At 45.1% G+C, this 16,857-nt stretch overlaps 1 protein-coding gene across 6 annotated transcripts in view; it reads left to right on the forward strand.

The window, feature by feature from the left end:
• The window catches only part of LOC138978648 (protein split ends-like), a 94,553-nt gene extending 77,904 nt beyond the window's left edge, over positions 1 to 16,649 (forward strand). For all 6 annotated transcript variants that reach the window (XM_070351421.1, XM_070351418.1, XM_070351416.1 and 3 more), the window contains 7 exons: positions 12 to 753; positions 3,295 to 5,138; positions 7,066 to 7,183; positions 8,389 to 9,485; positions 9,870 to 10,070; positions 10,471 to 10,629; positions 11,087 to 16,649. In XM_070351421.1, the coding sequence (XP_070207522.1) occupies positions 12 to 753; positions 3,295 to 5,138; positions 7,066 to 7,183; positions 8,389 to 9,485; positions 9,870 to 10,070; positions 10,471 to 10,629; positions 11,087 to 11,215 (4,290 nt within the window). In that variant the 3' untranslated portion in view covers positions 11,216 to 16,649. The remainder of the gene's footprint in view (positions 1 to 11; positions 754 to 3,294; positions 5,139 to 7,065; positions 7,184 to 8,388; positions 9,486 to 9,869; positions 10,071 to 10,470; positions 10,630 to 11,086) is intronic.
• Positions 16,650 to 16,857: the final 208 nt, after the last annotated feature.

Below are 16,857 nucleotides of genomic sequence, written 5' to 3' on the forward strand. Positions count from 1 at the left end.
CCAACTACAAGGCCATGGACCAGGGACTGAACATGAACATCTCCTCGCCACGCGCCTCAAGGTCGGGGTCATCGCCCCGTGCTGCCCGCGGTGGGCAGTCCCCCAAGAACCCCCCCACACCCAGCAGGGGCCGCGGCTCCTCCCCCAAAGCCTCCAACGAGATGGGCTCGCCCGTCGTCAAGTTGGAGAAGCTGGAGGTGGGCCGCGGGAAACGCGGAAAGGACGACACTCCACAGAAAGGACGCCCAGGGGCCGTTGGGAAGGAGAGCGAGTTCACAGACAACGTTGCTCACCAGACCTTCGAGGACTGGAAGGCCTCCAACATGCTGTCCACTGTGGACCCCAAGCCCATCTCCAAGGACAATATCTATGAGTTCGAGGCCAGCGAGCAGGAACAGAAGTTGGAGCCCAGCCCCACACTGCGAGGCGCTCGAGGCAGGAACAAGAGGGCGTCAGAATCGAGCGACGGAAAGACGCCAGAGATGCTGTGTCCCTTGAGTGCTCCCCCTCCCCTGCAGCCCGCTCCCCAGCAGGGGGCACCACTGGGTGCCACGAAGGAGCCGGGTCCCGAGCTCGAGCAGGCGTCGGACGATTCGACGTCCTCAATGAGCAACGTGGACAAGATGATCAAGGTGTCTTCCATGAGCAACGTCGACAGAATCATCGACGCCGTGTCCAAGGGCATCTTTGACGTGTCGGACCACCACCCTGACCTGGATGAAAAGATTCCTCAGAGACCGTCTACTGGTCGAGGTGAGTGCGCTTATTTTGGCTGCCTTTTTACGTAAGGCTTGTATTTTTATATCGGTAAGTGACAGTGTCTGCAATGTTGTGATTATGTAGACACATACACATGACGATTTATACTTTTTTTTAAACTAATTTCCTCAAGGATGAAAGCATATTTATGTGTGCGTATGACTTAAACAGGTCTTCATTACAAAAGCTAAACAAAATTTTTTTTAAAAGGGTGTATATATTTATACAGAGGAACAAACCGTTTTACCTTTTGAAGTTGATCTACATTAATCGCCATAAAAAACTAAACATACATTTACCTGTAGAACTGTATGATGCGGCCAGTTATGCTAAAACCAAGTGTATTGCCAGAAAGGTAATTCATTCCCTTACCATTTGAAACAAAGAGTTTTATTTTTCATTAATTAGTTTTTATGCAGTGTACCGGAGACCTAGGACACCCCTCAAAATCAAATTCGCAAAAGTAAATTTGCAGACACTGAAATACACACAAAATCAAAATAAGCAAGATTGACCCCATTTTAGATCTCAAATTGAAGAACAACTCATTTTCTACCCATATAAATTGATTTGGTTCAGCTGTTGTGCCTAGCAGTGTTGTTTTGCCATTTTGAAGAAGACAGGTGTCAGCCTCGTCAGAAGCCGTAAAAGGCCTGTTTTGGGCGTCATTTCTTGTGGGCTATGTGGGTAAAAACCCTGTTGTTTTGGAATGGCTCATTGTATTGCTTTTAAATTTGACATGAGTATTGATAACACAGTTGGTAAACAGTGTGTAAAATATCAAGGCGTTTTGATGAGTTTTTGACTCACATGCGAAGCAAAAGTGAGTCTATGTACTCACCCGAGTCGTCCGTCCGTCCGTCCGGACGTCCGGAAAACTTTAACGTTGGATATTTCTTGGACACTATTCAGTCTATCAGTACCAAATTTGGCAAGATGGTGTATGATGACAAGGCCCCAAAAAACATACATAGCATCTTGACCTTGCTTCAAGGTCAAGGTCGCAGGGGCCATAAATGTTGCCTAAAAAACAGCTATTTTTCACATTTTTCCCATTTTCTCTGAAGTTTTTGAGATTCAATACCTCACCTATATATGATATATAGGGCAAAGTAAGCCCCATCTTTTGATACCAGTTTGGTTTACCTTGCTTCAAGGTCAAGGTCACAGGAGCTCTTCAAAGTTGGATTGTATACATATTTTGAAGTGACCTTGACCCTGAACTATGGAAGATAACTGTTTCAAACTTAAAAATTATGTGGGGCACATGTTATGCTTTCATCATGAGACACATTTGGTCACATATGATCAAGGTCAAGGTCACTTTGACCCTTATGAAATGTGACCAAAATAAGGTAGTGAACCACTAAAAGTGACCATATCTCATGGTAGAAAGAGCCAATAAGCACCATTGTACTTCCTATGTCTTGAATTAACAGCTTTGTGTTGCATTACCTTGGATGACCTTGACCTTGGGTCAAGGTCACATGTATTTTGGTAGGAAAAATGTGTAAAGCATGTGAGTCGTATGGGCTTTGCCCTTCTTGTTTGGACATACCGGAACTTTTCAGAAAAATTTGATTAAATTGTAATAATTTTTTACAGTATGGTTGCAAAAATTCAGCACTTTGCACACTTCAACACAAATGAATATTACAATTGGGGATCAATTTTGGTACAAAAGCAACAACGCGCTTGGGTGGTATGAAAATGTGAACGCGAAACAACAATTACGAAAAACAGGTCTTCCAACATCAAAACCAAGTCCAGCGCAGCAGACTGAACTGGCACGTCACTCCCAGCGATAAAAAGCGTGCAAGTTCAGTCTGCTGCGCTAGACTGGGTTTTGATGTTGGAAGACCTGTTTTTCGTAATTGTTGTTTCGCGTTCACATTTCCATACCACCCAAGCGCGTTGTTGCTTTTGTAAATTTGGTTTTGCGAATTTGATTTTGGGGGGTGTCCTGGGTCTCCGGTACACTGCATAAGCACTAATTGATGAAAAATGAAACTCTTTGTTTCAAACGGTAGGAGAATAAATAACCTTTTTGGCAATATACTTGGTTTTACTATGACTGGCCGCATCACATGGTTCTACAGCTAAATTTATGTGTTTAGTTTTTTATGGCGATTAGTGTAGAAAGTATACATGTATACAGGTTTCGCTTGTTCAAGGGAATATTCTTGGAATGACCAGTTAGTACCTTCAGTAAATACTTTAATTTAAATGTTGAAAAACTATGCTCAGTCATGTCTGAATAACATCGAAAAAAATCATAGAGTACAAATGATAATTCAAATTGATGTGCACACATAACATGTGACCGCTGATTTGTGTACTCTTCTTGTGCATGTGCTTGTGTTAAGATAGTGTAGCTGAAGTAAAATTCAAGGTCAAGGACATAAACATCACTTTGATATATGCTTAGTAGAATGTGTAACTAGGAAAAAAAGAAAGGACTTGACTGTTGCTGTTATTAAGGAAAAACTTGTTAGCCAAGCATGTGTTAACAGGACTTGACTGTGTGATTTTTAGGACGAGGAGCCAAGGCGGCAGCAGCAGCAGCAGCTGCAGCAGCAAACCCAGTGGCAGCGGCAGCAGCAGTGCTGGAGCAAGCGGCAGAGAACAAGCCAGAACCCATGGTGGCTGCCTCCCCCTCCATGCCGGGCAAGCTGGTCATGGACTTTCCTATGCCTGGAGGTCACGTTCAGCACCCAGCCATGGCTGGACCACCACCTCATCACAAGGGCAAGGGCAAGCAGCATGACATGCCTAAGATGCCCGTGCCCTTAGACATGCCCAACTTCTCACCAGGCTTCCACCAACAAGGCTTCCCCATGCACAGTGAGGTGGGGCCCATGGGCAAAGCGGGCCCAGCCATGAAGCAGGAACAGCCTCCAGTCACCACCATGGCGTGGCAGTCCGTGGTGTCCACAGCTAGCGGCGGTGTGCCCGGCAAACCGCCCATGACGCCCGACATGCCTGGCTCCAGCTCGGCAGTCAGCCAGCCCCATGGCATGCCCGTCTCAACCCAACCCCACAGCATGCCCGTCGTGTCCCACGCTCACGGCTTGCCCCCTCCTCCACACGCTGTTCCTGATGTGATGGGCCGGGGCAAGAAGGGCGAGGGTCTACCACACCCACCCGTGTCCGAGCCACACCCGGGGCTGTTCTCTCACATGCCACCCCATCAAGGTCACACACAGGGTAAGGTGCGCGGAGGGCCACCCGGTCGAGACGACTCGTCTCCTCTGGCGCAGATGTCGTCCATGTTCCCGCCGGGCCACCCTGCCTCCATTGCCGCTGCTGCGGAACAGGCACGGCGCTCTGGTGTGTTTGCTGTTCCCATTTCACGGGACCAGGGGGTTCCACCTCCGCAGGGTCTGGTGACCGGACCTCCTATGATGCGCAGTGGTTCTTACGAGCCCCGCTACACCTCCCCCAAGATGCCCTCGACGCCGGTGAACGTGATCACCACGGGGTCCCCTATGACCACCACCAGCAGCCTGAGCGGTCCTCCCGGCCACGGCAAGCATGGACAGCACCCCATGACCTCCCCCACCTCCATCCCTCCTGTGCCGGCTTTGGTGCAGGCGCCCGGAGCCCTCCCTCAAGGGGGGCCCAAGATGCTTCACGGAATGCCCAAGGGCTGGCCTGGGATGCCGGGCTCTCTGCCTGGCCAGCAAACCCCCATCCACACCCCACCCCCTCCCTCCCCGTCGCAGATCTCTCCCACCTCCCCCATGCAGCCGCAGAGACCTCAGAGCGCACAGCTGCCGGTCATGCCCACGATGGATCCGAACCTTACCCCTCTGGCCCTCAAGCGACCTCCCAGTGCGCACAACAGCGGCCGAGACATGCCTGGGCGCCCCCCATCGCATCACGGAGAGATGCGCCCGCCGTCACTGCCTGGGGATATTCCACCTTCGGAGCTTGCCGGCAAAGCCTCAGCTGCTGCAGAGCGGCGTGAGAGGGAGCTGGAAAGAGAGCGTGAGCTCGGGAGAGAGCAGCAGCGCGAGCGGGAGCAGCGGGAGAGAGAGCACATGATGCAGCTGGCCAACCTACAGCGCCAAGGCCTAGCCCCGCACGGTCACCCTGGCTTCTACATGGTGCAGGGGGAGCACGGCCCAATGACCATCCCGCACGGCATGGTGCCCCCACACTCCCAGCACGACCCCAAGATGGTTTCCGCCGGGCCCAGTGTCAGCGGGGCTCCTGTCAGTGTTGCTGTGACCTCGCCGGCCACCAGTCGCCGCGGCTCCGTGCAGGATTCGCTGTCGAAAATGCCGCCTGCAACGTCTGCCGCGGCCCTGTATTCTGGTGTGGTTGCTGGACAACCCAGATCACTGTCTCCCAAGACTGCCAGCCCTGTGGGACAGGTAAGAACCCATTGCATTTCTTTGCCAGTCTGGTTTTGTTTGGCTTTTTTTCCTGCTGTCTTACATTTGTCAGGGCTGTCTGAACTTTTCATGCCAATTTGGGAAATTTATAACCAGTGTGCTCAAGAAAGACAATGAAATAGAGAATTGTCAAGGCGTTAGCAACTATAAGTGTAAAGACTTTATAAGAATTTGTACAGGCTTATTAAAGGCACAGTAAGCCTCCCGTAAACCATCACAGAGCTCCCCGAGCGTCTAAATACAGTACAAGCATACTTCCATTTGAACGCTCACCGAACGGGAACATCCTGGCTGCTTTCTGTCGAGCGTGAGACATTTTCCAAGAATTTATTTTCGTAGACTTGTTCCGTTAACAACAACGGCGCCTCGTTTTTGCGCTAGACCTAACTTTTAAAATCTAAATAATAAATTGACAGCTTGTTACACAAACATTCTTTAATCATAAAAGAATTCGTTTTTCATCAAGACAAGATCAGAACAATTCGAAGTTGTGAAAGTTTAAAAAAAGAAAAGCCCGGAAGCAGGGTCACGCAAGGGTCGTAGCAGACGACGGCCGGTTTATCAGTGCAAATCGCCGTTCCTCTCAACAGTCAAAAGCCATCGCTAGAGTTCTTGTCACAGCCGTTGTTTCGTGCATAAAAAAACGTGCTATTGTAGATAAGCTCACGTCGAGTCGCATTCAAATGACTAACTATGACGACTGCATTGTGAAAAGGGAAAACTGGATCACACGGGTTCACGATGGCTCAGGGGTAAGATAAACCACGCAAAAATAAATTCTTTGAAAATTGTTCGCTCTTTACGGAGGGCACCTAGGATGTTCTCAATTGGTGAGTGTTTAAATGAAAGGGTGTTTGTACTGTGTGTAAAAGCCTGACCGTATCTGTGATGGTTTACGGGAGGCTTACTCTGCCTTTAAGCTTTTTCATTGTATCTTGCTGAATCTCATGATGCCTCAGAAAAGAGAGCTTCTTGAAAACTTAAAAATGTTTATTGCTACTATTTTGCTATATTTCCAGCTGATTCTCAGTATGGTAAGAATAGAGAGAGAGAGAGAGTGTGATGTGTGAAGATGTGCTGTTCCATGATAGTTATGATTGTAGTATGTACAGGTGATTCTCATTATGGTAAGAATAGAGAGAGAGTGCTGTGTGAAGACAGGCATGAGCAAGTTCCAAATTTTCACGCGACTAGTGAATTTCAAAATTGACTAGCCCACAAACAAATTCATTCGCCCACAAAAATGAGTTACCAAAGAACAAAACAATTCCATTCCATTCAAACGTGGTGAAAGGCGAGCAGGTCTTTGCAAGCGCCTGTACCGATCGCATCAGTTGAGCGACACGAGCACGCTGGTCTTGCGTTAGCTGGTGTATAGCGTGTCCCCCCTCTGTGTCTTCGGCCTTTTCGTTTGAATTTACCCATGTGTTGGTGTTTTGTTGCTAAGACTTTGATGTTTCATGTGCACGTATGCTTTCTAGCTTAAATTTGTGCGTACCAACAACGAATGGCCCCTTTCTCTCCTCAGAAGCGGCATGCTTTTTGCAAGCACTGAAGCAGTACACAACATGATGTTTTTTTCCCGATCATAGTTTAGCCAGTCTCTCTGCTCACCAGAGTCAGATTTTGTCCAGTCTACCAGACCCAAATTTTCACTCGCCAAGTGGGTGATCATTATGACTTTCTACTCGCCCACACTCATTTTTGGTCGCCTGTGGCAAGTGGGCGACCGATCTTGCCTGGAAGATGTGCAGTTCCATGATAGTTATGATTGTAGTATGCAGTTCCATGATAGTTATGATTGTAGTATGCAGTTCCATGGTAGTTATGATTGTAGTATGCAGTTCCATGATAGTTATGATTGTAGTATGCAGTTCCATGATAGTTATGATTGTAGTATGTACAGGTGATTGAGCGGCTGCCCAACCCCATGCGGCCACAGGATATCCACGGCCTTCGCGCTGCCGGTCACCCACGTATGCCAGCCCCACCACAGGACCAGGCGCTGCTCATCAGATTGAAAGGTAACAATACTTCTGTCTTTATTGAGGGGGGTGGGGGGTGGTAACTCAGGTGGTAGAGCACTGGACTTGTGATCCTAGGGTTGCGGGTTTGAATCCCGGCCGGGACGGAGACGGGTCAACTTTTATGTGCAGACCCAGAGACCTCTTTCATTCTGCCATAAGTGCAGGTGGCTGGTTACACATAAATACGCATACACCAGGGGCCAGTTCCATAAGATAGCAGTGAACCGACTGTCACTCGATCGACTGCCCAGTCGATCTTCTTCTTCTTCTGCGTTCGTGGGCTGAAACTCCCACGTACACGTGTTTTTTTGCACGAGTGGAATTTTTACGTGTATGACCATTTTTTACCCCGCCATTTATGCAGCCATACGCCGTTTTCGGAGGAAGCATGCTGGGTATTTTCGTGGTTCTATAACCCACCGAACTCTGACATGGATTACAGGATCTTTTTCGTGCGCACTTGGTCTTGTGCTTGCGTGTACACACGGGGGTGTTCGGACACCGAGGAGAGTCTGCACACAAAGTTGACTCTGAGAAATAAATCTCTCGCCGAACGTGGGGACGAACTCACACTGACAGTGGCCAACTGGATACAAATCCAGCGCGCTACCGACTGAGCTACATCCCCGCCCCTGCCCAGTCGATCGATTGTGGTTGATCGCCGGGTCACCGAAAAACGCGTTGCATGAGCGAATCACCGTCACCCGCGGACAACCGCAGTCGACCGACTGTACAGTAATCCGAATGGCCAAGACGAGGGCTAAATTTAGCAACATTACCACTACCGTTTGCTTATTCGCACATGGAAATGGCCGATTTCGAAGAAAAAACTAGTCTCGGCCCGCTCAAAATAACAATGACCGAGACTTTCAGTAATTCCTTCGCGTGACGTCTAACCCTCTTACGCCATAATGTGACGTCAGATTCGAGCACAAAGGAATTTAGGTCTGTCTGGGAGACGTTAGTTCTTCATGTTTAGCATACAGTCTAAAGAAAACTTCTCAGTTCAGGAAAAGAAAGTTAAGAGTAAACTAAGAAATCACACACAGATGCACATGCCAAGATAGAAGCCAAACCTGAAAAGTAAGATTGCTTCACCGGTTGGATGGAAAAGACATGTTTTTGTTAAATGCTATGCGTACCATGGAAGTCGAAAATTGGAAACATCTTTGGCTGACAGTTTTATATTTCTCCATTTTCAGAAGAGGTAGCAAGAGGGATACATCCCCAAACCGCCCATGGAGAGCCAGGACATCCTGCGTACGACATCATGACCATACGCTCACTGCAGCAGCAGCAGCATCAGCAAATGCTCTTCATGCAGGACCAAGCTGCTCGCACCGCAGCCGCCGCTCGCGGAGCAAGGGCCCAGGAACTGGCTCACAGCTCAGCCTTGGCGCATGAAATGGCTGCTCGCAACAACGCTGTTGCCCAGGAAGCCGCCGCTCGCAAGTCGGCCCAAGAGACAGCCAGGAACGCTGAGAAGGAAGCTGCTGCTCGAGCTGCAGCTGCTCAGGAAGCTGCCAAAGCTAAAGAAGCTGCCAGGAATGAGGCCGCTTTCAAGGAAGCGGTGTTGGCTCGCAACGCTGCCATGGAACGCTCTATTCAAGCTCGTGGACCGCAAGAGGCCAGTGGGAAGGGGGGACCACCCCCTCACAGCCAGATGATGGGCATGCAGCCTTCGCCAGTGTCCATGCAGCAGCAGCCTCTCAACCTGGCGGACTCTGACTCCCGCAGCAGTTCATCGGAGAGAAGCAGCACCGGCAAGCCCAACTTCTCCATGCCCCCCGGACCTCACGCCGGCTTCATGGAGCGGGAGAGGGGCGGCAAGGGAGCGGACCGGCCCCCACCCGACACACCTCACCTCCCCTCCAGCGCCTTCGTCCCACCACCAGGCGGCGCTCCAGGCTCTCTCCGCGAGGGTTTACCGGTGTACGGCAGTGAGTTGCCCTTCAGCAGTCCCTTTGGCATCCATCGCATGCCACTGGATCCACGCGTGTTCCCCGGGCAGCAGCACCACCCCCAGTTCTTGCCTAGCCGTGAGGGCGTGCTCTCCGCCCCCTTCCAGCAGTTCGTGCCAGGTGCGGGTGGTCAGCGCTTCCCGCTTGACCAACACCCCGAGGCCGAGCGTCTGATGAAGAAAGGAGAGCTGCCGCCTCCTGCCCCCCTCATGCCCATGGGCAGATCACCCTCTCCCATCCCCTCGCCGTCGCCACGACTACCGCCGGAGATGGTGGGCCACCCTATCATAAGGATGGCTGACATGCCGGCCCGCGAAAACCTGCACACTGTGCTGGGGGTAAGGGATTGGTTTTATAGTCTGTTTGTTCCATTCATTTCATTTCCTACAAGTATATTGCTTCACTCTCAACTATGCCATGCGTTTGCAGTTACTCGCCTTGAGTTAGTTGAATTGCTTTCTTTATGCTGTTGTTTTCCAGAATTTAATGCAATCACATGAACATACACACATTTATTCACTATTTGTAAGTTGGCTTAAAATTTGGCTGCATCACACGGCCTTTGAGTTTGAAGTATTAACTGGAAAAATCATGAGTAAACGAATATCTTCTCAATATTTCACTTCCCATCTCTATAGTATATCACCCGTTGAGACTGGGACTACATTCTCGGCAGTTTTGTGTGCACTTTTCTTAACAAACCTCCCTTGTGTTTGTTGCAGCGTTACCCCATGGTATGGCAAGGCATGCTGGCACTGAAGAATGACCAGAGCTACGTCCAGATGCACTTTGTGTCTGGCTCCAAGGACCTGCCGGAACAGGCCCTGCCTCGCGCCATCTGCAACCAGGCTCTGCCGCTCCGCATCTCGCAGAGGATGCGTCTTGAGCAGCCCAACCTGGAGGGGGTCACCAAGCGCATGATTGTAAGTTACAGGAACAAATTAATTAATTCAAAACTTGTTCTCACTACTAAGAGAATTTCAAAACGTTCTTCTTTCCAGAGCAAAAAGTTAATGTTAATATTTGTTTTGTGACTTGTGTGTTACCCTGAACCAAAAAACCTAAGATGAATATTTATCTTCTGTTTTGCTTCAGTTCCCCACTCCACTCCCAGAATTTGTTGTGGTTTATTCTTGCAAAGTCCACCATGATGGAGATTTGTGTAATACACTATACAGTATTATAATGAGTTTGGTCACATAATATAAGCTTGTTGGCTTGAGTTCGTGTCCTCGCTGTAAACTGTTCATTGTAACATGTCATGTATTTTGAATAAAACAAATTTTGAACCAAATATTTATCGTTGCATTGGTATGTGAACAGAACGAGAAAGACTACACGCTGCTGCTGGCGGTGCCGTGCGGTGTCAATCACCTGGACATCACGGACCAGACCAAGAACCTGACGGTGGGATTCATCGAGTATCTGCGCAGCAAGCTGGCGGCCGGCATCGTCAATGTGTCGCAGCCTGGCACCAATCAGGTCAGGCTTCAGTCCGATTCTTGTACTTTAGTGAAAGTCTTCAAAACTGACAGAATACTTGCTACAAAATGCTTTCGTGTGATGGAGTGTTTGTGATGTGTTTGTGTGTCTGTCATGTATGGGTGTGTTTGTGTTTGTGTGTCTGTCATCAAGGGCAAAAACTGAACTTCAAGAGAAGTGGTTTGATGAAAATATTTCATACTGATCAGCTAAGCTATATATATATAAATATTCCATTCAGACTCAAAATTACGAATCTAAACAACTATTGATTTTGTCAATTTTTCTGTTGTTACCAGTGTGGTGTCATTACTTGTTCCTTGATACCCATTGCAGTACACACGTTTACTTACATTTTTGAAATCTATTGTTGTACAAAATAAACATTTTCCGTCTGCTGCTGTGGACACGATCTGAATGGTACAGACATTAATTATCTGTGTTGGTTTGGTTGCAGCCGGCCTTTGTGGTGCACGTTTTCCCGCCGTGCGAGTTCTCCATGGAGGTGGTGGCAAACCACAGCCAGGGTCTGGTGGAGCAGATCCACGACCTGGCCCACGTCATCATCATCATCACCACCGTCTGAAACACGCAACGGCCGTGTCTACATCATCACTTCCCCAAGTGTGGCTTTCACCATCGCCGGCGCTGCCGTGTCAGCTCCTTGGCTGTACCTCGTTGCATCGTTTCTACAGGCGTCGTGATTTACCTGGCACTGCTTTCGTTTTGTCTGTTGCCTGCATCCACCAACCTGGCTTTTTCACCTCCACTCTGATGAGGGAATTGTCAACATCAACAGTCCTTCTCAGCAGTGACCACAGCCTCACTGCGCAGGGCCTGTTGCAGCCTATTAGCATGGCGGTTTTTTTCTTCTTCATGCGGTCATTTGCTTCTGCTGGTCAGGCCGTACTGAGCTGTTACCCTCTGGCTGACCACCAGTTCGGAGTCGACCCAGCGATGCAAAACACAAACAGGCTTTGCAACAAACCTGCAGAAGAGTTCATAATGTGTAATGCAAGGAAAGCATTGTGTGTGAAAGAGGAATCAACACAAGACAAATTCGTTACAGTTGTTCTCTATCCTCGAAAGTGACTGTGCCTAACTCTCCGGATCGAGTGAGGCTGTAGCCTCTTGGTGAGAGAGAAATGAAAGACTTCACAACCCCTGGATTGACCATACCCGAATGAGACTTGATTGTAAAATACCCGAATGAGACTTGATTGTAAAATACCCGAATTAGACTCGTGTTGTGCCCTGCTTCTCTTGACGAGTTCAAAGCGGTGATGCACCCACTACAAACTGACAGTGTCTGGACCACACATCGCATAATTGTTTCTGTGACAATGAGAGAAACCTGGACGATGAAAACTTCACAGTGGGCACACATTTTTGTCATTTTCATGTTGCGCAGCTCATTTCATATTCTAGTAGATTTCAGTAGAGAAGAGACGTAGAGTAGTTTCACCTAGTGTTCATATAAGACGGAAGAGAAGTCAACCTAAGCTTGCTTTGTTGTACAGAAGGAAAAACAAGGACAAAATGCTTGCAAGCTCATCTCTTCTTGTAGATACCTCTCATTAGCTTCGTTATTTTGATTTACCTCATTGAAACAAAATAAGAGAAATTTGCAACTTATTTTTCTGAATCAATTTGTGAGTTTGACTAATTATTGAAAGACAAGTTTAATCCTGAGTGGGAGTACGACATCAGAAACTCTTTGTGATGGTTAGTATGTTTAATGTACATGATTGTGCTTGCTAAGAAAACGTAGGCTTTAATCAAAGGTTGACGACGTGGCCAAGAGAACGCTGCAAGGCATTGTGGGAACTTGCAGGAACGGACAACATGCTGCGTACTGTCCCACTTACAGTTGTTGACAGTGATGTGCAATTCTCAACCAATCGCAGAAAACTGTTTTGTGTATCGCCATCATAACCAACTAACATGTATTTGTGCGTGTGTTTATAACTAGGCTGGCTCCTACGACAGTCGGTTCATTGGAAGGCTTCAGTGTTGTGAATTATCATGTGGGATGTAAACATATTTTGTGCTTTTTAAAGTTATTGAGTATTTTTTAAGTTCTGCTCATGGATAGATATGATATGAAATTGACTGTCTTTATAAATTCTGTTGTGCAGCCATCTGTGCTTGGCTTCTTTCAACAACAAAAAACTCTTGTTGGAATTTGCTTAAGTGTTGGTGTTAAGCCACTTACATGTGAATTGTTGAGAGAAAAAAACACTGTCAGTTAAATCAACAAGGAGATGTTTTAGAAAAGTTAAAAAAAATATTGTTTATTTAATTTCCAGGCAGATTAGTAGAGTTCATCACGAGATGAATGTGTGTTAGTGGTGTCATGATTATGCCTCTAATTAGCAAGAAAGCAGGCTGGTGCCAGTGCTTTCTTTCTCTTTTTCTTCTTCTTGTTTAGTCCATCTCTTGTTGAAATGTTGTGTTTAATATCTTCAACACATGCCAGTGACATGTGGACTCCAGCGTGTGCGCAGGATAAACGGTGATACATGGAGATAGGTGTTTGCGTGCATTCACGCCTCCATGTGTCCACTTTGCTTTGAATTGAGGATATAGCTTTTTTCTCTCTCGTATTCCTTTCTGTTTCTTCTTCTCCTCTCTCACCCCAACCCCCTCTCCCCCCCCCCCCCCCCCACCCCTACAAGCACAGAAGCAGCAAGGGCGTTCTGCTGAAGTGAATTGAGAAAAAGTGTGTATGATAACTGGCACCAAGGTGAAACCCCTAACAAAAAAGGCAGCAAGTGTTTTCAGTCACTTTTAAATCTCTTGTTTATTGTCCGCCACTGTGTGCATGAGTGTGTACGTGTGTTTGTGTAACTGTGATTTGCTGTGAGTGAATTGCTTGTATTAAGTCAGGCACAGTGGGAAAAGTGTGTTGTGGCGGCTTGTTGAAGTGGAAGGTGAATTTTGCTTTGTTTTTAATGTCATAGTGTAAATAGTTTTGAAGAATGAAAAAACAGGGTGTGTGATTGTGCTTTTTTTCTTTTACTTTTTTTTTTCCCCTCTGTAACGATTGTTGATTGGTAGTTTGAAGTGATTGTAGTGATTTGTACAGTTGGAAGAGTTTATCAACATGTACAGGTGTGTGCGTGTGTGGAGGTGTGTGTGTATGTTTTAAGTTCAGTTGATTTTGTTGCAGGGACAGATTATATAATAACAAATTGATATGTTTTATTTGATGTCATGATGGAATGTTGTTTTTTATGATGACGTTGTATGTTTGATGTGTGAAAACAGAATGTTGACAAGAAGGAAGAATACAACTAAAGGAAAACACATAACAAAAAGAACTACTTAGTGCAATGGCTTTGTTTATTTTGATCTCACAATGAGTGTGTTATCACATGAACATATGCGGGAGTGTGTGTGTGTGTGCAAGAGTGTGTGCTGAGTTTTGTGTCGGCACAGGCAGAATTTGACAGCAGCTTTGAAACAAGGAGATTGTCCTGAAATTGCAACCAGAAAGTTTAGTCCTCATTTAGCAGGTAGGTCAGAAAAACATTTAGTGGAGACGGCATGAATATTTCAGAGTGTCCACAGTACATGTATCACAACTAAATTATTAAATGAGCGACACAAAAAAAGATGGTAGGGTTGTGGTAGGTTAAAAGTACTATCCTGATGTAAGACCATGTTCCAGGACTAACCTTTAATTAACCATTTGTGTTTTAAATTAATAGAAAACAATGTTCTTTTCAGATACAGAAATCAGCTTTCAACAGGAAATACACAGAGAATATAGCTCGAATAATCATGCAGTAAGAAAGAAATTGAACAAGGGGACTAAAAATCATGAACATTTTATCTGCTAGTTTGTGTTCAACGTGTAGTAATGCAAAACATGATGGTGGGTTGATGAGAAAAAAAGATTATGATGTAATTTTTAAGTGACAGGAGCGTCTGTAAAAGAGGACCCAAATGAAGTGAACATGCTGGTGAATGTACGAAAGAGAAATCTGAAGAGAAATTCTTCCATGCTCAATGTAAGTTTCTGACTTTGTTGTAAATAAACAATTTTAAACAAAAGAGAGAAGAGAAAGCAGGGTTGATGTGTTGAGGTTTTGTCATCGCATAAATATGTGTTAGTGTATGTATTCGTGTTGTGGTGTATGTATCATGCAAATCAACTAATATATTTGCTTCGTAACAAAAACACGAAGGGAGGAGAGAGAGAAAAAAAGAGAAAAAAAAAAATGTTCTGAATCCATCCAGACGTTGCTTGTGTGACAACTGACTTCACTGTTTAATGTATGAATTACACTCGATGGTATGTTGTACTTTCGTCTTTTTCCGCAGACAAAAAATAAAGTTTCATGGAAAGCTTGATGCGTAACATTGTATCAAGTCTACTATGAGCTTACAAAGTCACTGCTGATTCAGCACTAAATATCAAAGTTGCTGTGTATTAATACGAGCTTTGAGATGTTTTGATGTAATGTCTGTCACAGTCTGTGTTTGTAGGTACTGTTTCGTCCAGTATGTGTCTCTTCAAATTCTTTTCGTGGCTATTTTGGGGCTGGGGGCTGGGTGTCATTTGTTTGGAATTATTGTCGTCATCACCATTTGTTCACTTCATATTGTTCTCTCATAATGTTCAGACACCACAACATAAAATCCCTTGTTTGAAAAGAGACATTTAAATAGATTTCAAGATATAAGATTCTAGAAATTTCTACACAGACTAAGTACTGCAAAATTAAAAAAAGTCAGTTTCTTATTTATTCTCTACTGGCTTCTGGCATCTGTTAGTAATCAGAAATGTTTTTTAACAACTCGTTTTCATCGACAACATTTTTTGTTCTCTTCTCTAATTTGTCTATTTTTTTCCCTGTTGCAAGAAAACTTGGTTGTAGAGAAAAGGCTTTGTTGTGAATAAGTTTGGTTATCAGGTTTCTATTGTTTGTCACAACTTCAAATCTGAACCTCTGTAATCAGTGAGATGTAAAAAGGAAACTGTGAGTGCTTCATGGCTTTCTTGTTTTCTTAATTTCATTTTGTTTAGACAAAGCGCACAAATTGTCTTGATGCAACCTCTGTGTGTGTGTGTGTGTGTGTGTGCGTGTGTGTGTTCAAGAGAGAGAGAGTACACATTCTGTATGCTTCCAGAGTTTTAGTCATTCATTTAAATCACATAGTTTGTGTTTACATACTTCAAATATATCCAAGGTTCTACTCCTCATGTCATAACATCTATCATTAATTTTCACAATCATGTATCACCTATTAAAGCAACAACGCACTTCAAGATAATCTATAGACAAAATTCTGCATTTAATTTAACGTAATTCTATTTGTTCTAAATATGTATACCAGCATAGCATATTGTAATTGACAAGTAAATAATTACATTATTTCACTGTGAATATGTAAAGGATAAGCAAACTTTTACAAAATCAACAACCTTTTTGTTTAAATCGAAACACGTAAGATTGTAACACGAAAGTACATCCAAATATGCTGAAGTACTAGGTTGATTAATTGCCAGAAGTTTGAAATACACGTAATTATTATTTTGTTTGTTTTTGCGCTAAGGATTTGAATGCTTTATGATGGTAATGCACAGGTTGTGTGCCTGTTCTATTTTGTCATAGTTTTCATGCAGATCAGCTAAATAGCTTTCACACCAAGTACCTATTTATTGAAACAACATACCATTTTTCATTCATTTGTTTCTTTGTCACACCCAACATAAATGTACTTGTTTTTTTGTGCTTGTTTATCGTCAAGATGTGTACAACGTTATCTCCTATTCTTTTCTTCTTTTCTTACTATGGCAATTAGCTTTGCAAGAATGAGGAACTATTACTGTTAAATTACTTGTAGCCACAGTTTGGTAGACTGCTAGAAATGGATACAAAATGTAAATGATGCTATGATTGATTACGACATGTAGTAGTCTTTCCTTCAGTTTAAATTATATTAGTCTATCATTGCTAAGAGTTATGATCATAATGACAATTCGAAAACTTAGTTTATACATCAAAAGGTAAATCCGAAAAAAGAAAAAAAATGAAATGAGTGCAAATGTAACAAAAAATGCTTTTATTGATTGTAGAAGTACTTCAGAATTTGATGTCTTTTTGGGGGAAGATTCTTTTCTGACGCTCTCTCTTTTCAGTTTCAATCGATTAGCTTGAGACTGTTAATTCGTGTGTCATGTCATGTCACTCTGTGTGTGTGTCCTAAGTGTAGTGT

The sequence above is a fragment of the Littorina saxatilis genome, linkage group LG10, assembly GCF_037325665.1.
Source record: "Littorina saxatilis isolate snail1 linkage group LG10, US_GU_Lsax_2.0, whole genome shotgun sequence".
In the NCBI taxonomy this organism is placed as follows: Eukaryota; Metazoa; Mollusca; class Gastropoda; order Littorinimorpha; family Littorinidae; genus Littorina; species Littorina saxatilis.